Genomic DNA, 8,035 nt, shown 5'->3' on the forward strand with positions numbered 1-8,035 from the left:
TGATCCTAATTGCCAGAAATGAGGGGGAAGAACATTACTTGCCCTTGAGGAAAAAGAGATAATTATTTTTATTCATCATATGTATGAAGGATAAAATGCCCCCCAACACAAATACATTGATATTTGGAACTAAACATTAAAATGCCAACTCCTCAATACCGTAACTCCCGCCATTTACTGGACCCTTCCAAGTCTCCTTCCTAAGGGATCTTCTCCCTGTTTATCCCAGCCAGCAGTTCAGTTCTACAAAGCCGAGCTGTGGTCCAGGAAAGGCATTAAATTAAGCCCAAGGCAGGGGAATCATCTGCAGATGATCAGGTGTTGGAATTTACCAGTTTTACTGATGGTGCCTTGGCTTGCCCGGCCCTGCGTCTGAGGCAAACAGCGGCAGCCCCGGCGTTGCACCCCAGGGACACTGCTGGGCACCTGGGGACAAGCCCAGGCGTGCCAGAGCCCCGTGGGGGTGGGATGGAGCTTCAGGTTCCCTCTGAGGGAGAAGCTTTAAGGCAAGGTGAAGGAAAGGAGTTGATTCTTATGGAGGGTTTTAATCCAGAGTTTTTGTAGCAACAGCTCCAACAGAACTGCCTGGGTGCTTTGCTCACCCTTTGACCTGGGGGCGAGGGGGAGGAACGCAGGGGAAACCCACCAACCAGGTACGGGAGAGGAGGCCCCAGGGGACAGAGGACACCTGGATGGCCCAATGCCCCCCAGGGCGTAGGAGACATCTTTTGAATCTGCCCCATCACTCGACGCCCTTCTGGAATTCCAGGATTGACAGACAGTGCTCTCAGAGGTCGGGGTGGGGAAAGGAGAGGTGATGGACACACCTGGGGAAGGGATCTTCAGGGACAAACCGGGGTCTCTGAGGCAAACCATGACATCACACCACAACAACCAGGTAACAGCAGCAAGAAACAATTTCCACTGTGCCCATTTGTCCTTTAGGTCAGTGGCAGATATCCCAGGAGCAGGAGACAGAAAAGCTACTTCCCTTGTGTTCCTTGGCAGAAGGATTCCGAATTTTCCCCCTTGAAACTCCCATTGCTGTGGGCTTTTCTGAGTGGAAACTTTTCACCTGTGCTAACAGGCCCAGTAAATGCTCTCTGTTAGCCTGATTAAGTCAGTCAAAACCTGAGGAGAGATTTTAAATAAATTCACCAGGCTTGGGGTCAGCAAAATGTAAATTAAGTAAAGGTGCAGCTCATAGGAATCCTGCAAGAAGTGGCTGTTTCTTCACCCTCATGTAGTTCAAGGAGAGTGGAGGACATCAGGTCCTCAATCTCTGACGGAGGTCTAAGAACTTTTCAAAGACTACCATGTATGTTTGAAAGCTTCAGTGTGTTCAGTAGAGGCTGGAGTGACATCTTTTCCACATGCTGTAAAAAAAAACAGTTATATTTCCTAACGTGCTGGGACTTTTCTGAAATATCTAGCAGCCCTATTCAGGGTTTTCAGAACAGACTTAGGTTCTTAAATATCATTTTCTGATGGGGAAATTTAAATTTTCTAGTCTGAATTTAAAGCCATTGTCCTGATGAATATAAAAGTAAGATGAAATGGAGGTAAAAATAAAAACACCCTTGGATATTTGAGTTTAGTTATGTAGCACTCTGATTTCACTTTCTTATTTCTCCCTTCCCTAAGAACAATTTCCATCACACAGACTGGGGTTTGGAACCTTGTTTTAGCCTGGCAGTAACACAGGTACAGGGGCACAGTGTGTGCCTGCAGTCTCCTGAGAAGACACATGCTCAGTATCCCAATTTTCAGGAAATATCCCAGATCTTAATTGCTCTGCAGTTAGTGTGGCTGAGGAAATAGGTTCTTAATTTGTGTCTGGCTCCAGCAGAAATGTTTTCAGGTTAACTCAGTAGAGAAAGGGGCTTTTGGGTTTGTTTTTTGGGGGTTTTTTGTTTGTTTGGTTGGTTGGTTTTTTGTTTTGGGGTTTTTTTGTTTTGTTTTGTTGTTTTTGTTTTGTTTGTTTTTTATAGGAAATATTTCCTTCTTTAGGATTGGAGTTAAAATTATGCTGAAATGGTTAAACAGCAGCCACAAAGCAGGTCTAACTTTTAAGATCATGATGTTGTGACTCTTTAGGGCTCTTGCCTGTAGTCGGGAGCACAGAGCAGAGCGAGGAGGGAACGTTTCCCTGGCTGAGCCCGGAGGCACAGACAGAACCACAGAGCCTGGGTGCACCCCACGGAACCCCGCAATGCACCTGCCCTGTTCCTGCTCTCTGGGAGGAACACAACGGGCGCTGTGCCCAGTCCCAGAGTGACCAGCCCCAGTCTGTCCGGGTTATCCAGCTCAGCCCCTGGCAGCACTCGCCTCCCACCCAGACTGCCCAGCCAGGGCTGCTGGCTGAGCTCCAGAGACTGCAGCCAGGGCAGCACAGAGAGATGGCTGCTAGAGACTCCATCACCAGCTCTCCGTGCCTCATTTCACACCTGGAACAGCAGCATCACTCCCTCTCCCCGCAGGCTTTTCTAACCTGGCTCTCACAGGCAGATGAGAGCAGGAGTGAGCCCTGGCTGCGCTGCACTCATGGTGACTGTGCCCCTCTGGGATTATCTCTGGGTGGGTTTAAGTGCTATATTCTTGAGTGTCTGACATGGCAGGGTCAGCAAGGATGTGGGCTGAGGAACAAAACACCAGACACTCGTTTTCTTCTCACTTGCCTCTGTTATGCTGAAGTAATATACTGTGGCTTTTTTTTATTTCCAGGAATTTAATAAATATTTCTTTTTTTCTTTCAGCTATGATGAATGCGTGGGGCCGGGAGCAACACAAATATATATTCCCACAGATGATCCCCCTCCATATTCCCTTACGGACCCTTGCCAAAGAAATGAAATACCTAGAAACATCTGTATCGGCCAGGAGGAGGGAGCAGCCCCTGGGACTGCAGCGCGGCTGCGGGAGCGGCAGCAGCCCGGCGCAGCCCTGGCGCTGATCCCGCAGTGCGGAGGCTGCTCCCCCGGCGGGACAGCGGCGTGTGAGCCCAGCCTGCTCCGGGAACACGGAGCGTCCTCCCGCTGCCCACCGCACCCAGGTCACCGCAATGAAAGCGGCTCTTTCCTTCAGTTCTTCTGAAGAACTCAGACCAATAGAAGAATAAAACCTCTGGAAGTTTTACCAATTTTATATCTTTAAATAGGGATACAATGGGATTTTTTTTTACAGTGAATTTTGCAAGTTTACGTAAATTTCCCTGTTTGTGCTTCAGTGTTCCATGGCATCACAAAGCATAAAAGAAGCAGAGACAAGCAGTGCATCTGACCTTTCTGAAGCATTGCAGAACTCATTGAAATTAACCACTCATAATGAAGATAAATGTTATCCAGTCAAGCCTACTTGTTGATTTTATGATACTTTGCATGTTTTAGAACAGAAGGAAAAAGAAGAGCCTTTTGTTGTCATTGTAGGTGTCACTAGTACAGTTCATTCAGTGTATTGACAACAAAGCATTTTTAAATAACTCTTTGTCTGTGTGTTTCAGTAGGCAAAGCACTGCCTAAAAAAAAAAAAATATTATCAGTACCATGTAGAAGCAAAAGAAAAAAAATAATATTTTAATATTCACATTATTTCTTTGGTACCAGGCTTTCCAGGCCATTGCAAAGCCTGTTGCAAGTCTTCCTCAAAAGACACCATGCACAGGTGGAGGAGAGGTGGCAGTGGGTCCCCACGGTGCAGCTGGCTTTACTGGCAGGAGCTGCAGCACAGCTGTGCAGGCTGGAGCTGCGCATCCTTCACGGGCTCGCCGTAGCCAAGGGAAGGCACAGCAATCCTAGAGGATGCTGCAGGCCAGCTCCCGCACACGGCTGCATTTCCAGGCACAATCCCAGCTCTTTTCCCATAAGGAGTGCGGGTGTTCCCGGGTGACCACAGTGACCTCTGGGAGCTGTGCGAGTGCCAGGCAAACAGAGACCCTGGGCTGGGCACAGTAACAGAGCCCCAGGGGCCTCGGAGTGTTCCCAGCTTTAGAGAAGGGACCAGGAAAAGGAACCCAACGAGTGAGCCCAGGACACTGGGATGGCAGTCCACGGGTCCCCAGCCGGTGTGCAGGGCAGTGGGAGCTCAGCTCGGGCCCAGCAGGGCCAGGGCACAGCAGCACCTTGTCCCCAGGGCCGGCCGGGGCTGCACTCGCCGGAGCGTCCCCTGCACCAGCCCGGCCAGAGGAGACCGAGTATGGCACCGAGGGGCTCCCAGAACGGGCACTGGCTCTGGGGCGGGCAGGGCAGCGGGACCCAGCCCCTCATGGGCACCCCTTGTTCCTTTTCCCCTCCCGAGAGCCGCTGGCCAAGCCCCAGGCACCTGCCGGGCACAGCTCCCAGGGCTGGATCTGTGCTTGAAGGACAACGCATCCCCCGAGCTTCCTCACCCTGAGCTGGGGACGGGAAGAGCTGCTTTCCCCTCCTCCTTTGTATGGCCCAGCAAAAAAAATGCAGCAAGAGTCAGACTAGAGGCCAGTCCTGACATCCAACAGCAGGCGGCCAAGGAGGTTTCCGTCTATTGCCTGAAACAAAACAGAGCTGGGATCCTGTTGCTCACTGCTCCTGGAAAGTCCCATTCCTCATCTAAATAGTGCCATTCCTCATCTGAAAGCTTCTGTGTGTCTGGCCTAGGACACACAACCCACAAGAGAGCAAGGAGAGCTCAACCCTGTGCTTTTCTTGGGACTTTCCCCTGGAAAACTTCTTTGCTGGGTTGTTTTGAAATGTGTTGCTGCAGGAAACGCATTCTACATTTTAAAGTAATTTTTAAGTTCTGTGTCTAATGGAAAACCCCAGGGTGAGTCTGGGTGCTAGCAGGAAGCAGAACTGGCTGCCAGCACATCAACAGCAGGGATGGAGCTCCAGCTCCTTGGGGCACCCACAAGCCTGGGCTCCATCTGGGACCAGGGACAGGAGCCAAGGAGCTGTGGCAGGGGACCAGAGTTATCACAGGCTCATCTCCAGGAAATTTCTTAGAGGCATTTTCACTAAAATACAAAAAAAAAAAAAAAAAAAAAAAAAGAAGTTTCTTACACAGAGAAAATGGACTCCATTTTCTATCCCCACAAATTACTAAAATTGCACTTGGATTTCCTGTAAATACTAAATAATTTTCAACTGTAATCATCATTCAACACTCCAAAGATTGACACAATTATAATTAATACTTAGATGGGAAGTAATTATATGGTTCTTACTGCTATATAAATTATACCATTACTGAGTCATATGCACATGATGAGATATAAGGTAAGCATGCATTTTTTGCTAAGTAGACAACAGTAAATATGTACGTTGCTAAAAATGAGACAATTCTTTTGCAGTTCAGCAAGATTTTCAATATTCTCAGTATACTATACCCAAAAGAACAAAAATTCACCATTTTGCACTGCAGAACTGCTGGCAGGCGTTGCTAGAAGGTAAGGCTCTATTTCACATTTGTATTTTTAACAGAGAGAAGCGCTCCTCTCCATAAAGTTTTCATTTCAACAGTTTGGGTGTATGCGAAGCACCCTGCAATGAGAGAAACAGCCTTGTTCCCCACCTCAGAGGGGGCAGAGATGCACAGAAGTGCCCCGCTCAGGTTTACGGGCAGGGAGTCGGCAGAGAGGGAAGCACAGGGTGGTCTGTGCAGAATGGGGTTGGCTTTCAGGGCTGGGTCTGCCTGCAGCTCCTGGAGCAGGGCCAGGCTCTGGGACCTGCTCCCCTCGGGCTGCTCTTGGGGAGGGCTGGGGAATCTGATGAACCCACATTAGAAGGGAAAGGGGATTTTTTTCCCCTGAAAATGAGGCTGTTCCTAGTAACATGACCAAGCTGCAGGCTCTTCTGCAGACAGGCACAGAGGGCTTTTCACTCGTGGCAGACAAGTCCCTGCCCGTTGCTGATGCTCAGTTTCTCTGCACAGTGGGAAACCCTTTGGTTTGGCTTTTCCTCTTTTTAGCAGCGATTGCCTGCCCTTCCACCAGCTCTGTATCTGTGATTTACAAAACAGGCTGACTTTAGGTAGACTTCTGATGAGAATATGAGATTTGCATATTGCCTTATGTTAGCAATGCATTGGTAAAATTGGAGAAAACTAATCCAAATCTTTCTTTCTTCCTTCAGTAACAGTGAAGTGTGCCTGGCACTGTGCTCTGGGTTTGGCAGCATTTCTTTCACACATCGGCCTGCTCCCTCTGGTGGCGTGGACCCTTCCATAAAATCCTGTCATCCTGTTATCACAGAATAATCCAAATAACCCCAGCTGCGCTGTCACACCCATATGGGAGCCAACCAAAACATCCACAATCAGCTGTAGCATTTTTCTGGGTTACCACTGCATACCTGGGTTTTGTGGTTCATTACAAACATATATAATTAAAAAACAAACTGTAAATTGAAGGCAAAGCATGCTTCCTTCTGTGATATCTTACCACCATCACTTGCAGGAGTGGTTTAGCATTTTCTGCTCTTGTTGATCTTTTTAATTGAGTGAAATCCAACAAAGCGGGGGGAAGGGGGGAAGCTTATAAATCCAGAAAGACAGCACTAGAAAGAAAAAAATTAGCTGTAAAACACTACAGAGAGATGTTTGCAGCTCTGAAGCTGCTCCAACAGCTTCTGATGCTACTACTGCAGGTGTTGAAATTCCTTGTAATGATGCAGTAAGGACATGCTTTCATTTCTTGAAAATATTGCAGATCTTGGATAAATCTCAGCAAAGTTGGCAGAGTGATGTTGCTCTTGAGAAATTCATCTCCTGCTATCAGATATTATCCTAAACCCTTGCATAATTCTAGTACCAGTGCTAAAACGCAGGCTAAACACAGGCCTTTGCTTTAATACATGGATAAAATCAGAAAGAAAACTGGACATGCTATTCCTTGCTACATGATAACAACCCTGTATTTCTGTAGTTGTCTCTTCTGCTTCAGTTTTTAGTATACTGATCTTGGATGGAACTTTTAGTAAAGAATACACACATATTTGGGTTGGCTTCCATGCTTTTTATTTTACATCTCTGGGACCACCCACGACTGAACAACTGCTGAGGAAGGAACTCTGTGCTTCAGTCACTTACATTTGGATTTTACCTTTGTCAGAGGCCACAGGAACAAGCACTGTAGCAGTCAGGTCCCTCCTGTTCTGGGGGACAAGTCCGTGTCCAAGCTCAAGAAGGGCAGAGTCAAATTACTGAAGTCAGGGCACTGAAAATGGCAACGTATCACCAAGGGAAAATATGAAAACGGCAAAATAGGAATAATAGGCCAATCACCCCAGAAACATTCAAACAGATCATTTTTTAGCACAGCAAGGTGAGTAAAGATGTATTTCCTGAATGGAAACCACATCCAACTGATCTAAGTGATCTTGGTACAGTCTGACAAATTATTCCCTTCCTTACCCTACAGAAATAATTTCTACATGAAATTATGGCCATAGACTTCTGTGAAATAAAATAATAATCATCATATGAGAGAATATTTATCAATTTGTGAAGTCACACAGGAGCACATCATCATGGTGGCCACAGGTGGTGACTCGAAAATTCAGATTCCAAAAATCAAGGTTACAAAAGCACCTGGACCACAGGTGTGTTTTCCAGCTGCTGGATCCAACCTCCATTTAACCCAGGGCAGGGCACCTGTCACCCCACAGCAGGCACAGATCTCATTTAACCCAGTGTGGGGCACCTGTCACCCCACAGCAGGCACAGATCTCATTTAACCCAGCGCAGGGCACCTGTCACCCCACAGCAGGCACAAACCTCTCGCAGCTAGCGACATGACCAGCAGAGAGGGGTCTGAGGACTAATCAACCCCGCAGTTATACCATTTGTGACCCATGACTGCTGACACCTCTGTTCAAATGTGCAAACAGTGCCGACTTTTGATGGCCAGGGAGCTTTTGGTGGGTCAGCAGGAGCTGCCTGCTTCGTGCAAACCAGGTTAGAGCACAGGAACACCGCCCGGCGCCGTGAGAACTGGCACCGGGGAGCCACCGACATCCCGGGACATCCTGAGGCATCCCGGGACGTCCCCCCGCCCTCCCCGCGCCTC

General features: G+C 48.0%; 1 protein-coding gene across 2 annotated transcripts in view; it reads left to right on the forward strand.

The window, feature by feature from the left end:
- BEAN1 (brain expressed associated with NEDD4 1) overlaps positions 1-6,642 on the forward strand; it is a 58,806-nt gene extending 52,164 nt beyond the window's left edge. Inside the window, exons 5-6 of one of the 2 annotated variants that reach the window (XR_005258298.1) lie at positions 2,757-5,416; positions 6,102-6,642. Coding sequence is in view for 1 of the 2 variants with exons in the window: in XM_038148445.1 (XP_038004373.1) it covers positions 2,757-3,093 (337 nt within the window). In the remaining variant the exon portion in view is untranslated. Of the gene's footprint in view, positions 1-2,756; positions 5,517-6,101 lie in introns of those variants that run through there. The other variant, XM_038148445.1, reaches the window with a different exon arrangement.
- Positions 6,643-8,035: the final 1,393 nt, after the last annotated feature.

This window comes from Motacilla alba, chromosome 11 (genome assembly GCF_015832195.1).
Source record: "Motacilla alba alba isolate MOTALB_02 chromosome 11, Motacilla_alba_V1.0_pri, whole genome shotgun sequence".
NCBI lineage: Eukaryota > Metazoa > Chordata > Aves > Passeriformes > Motacillidae > Motacilla > Motacilla alba.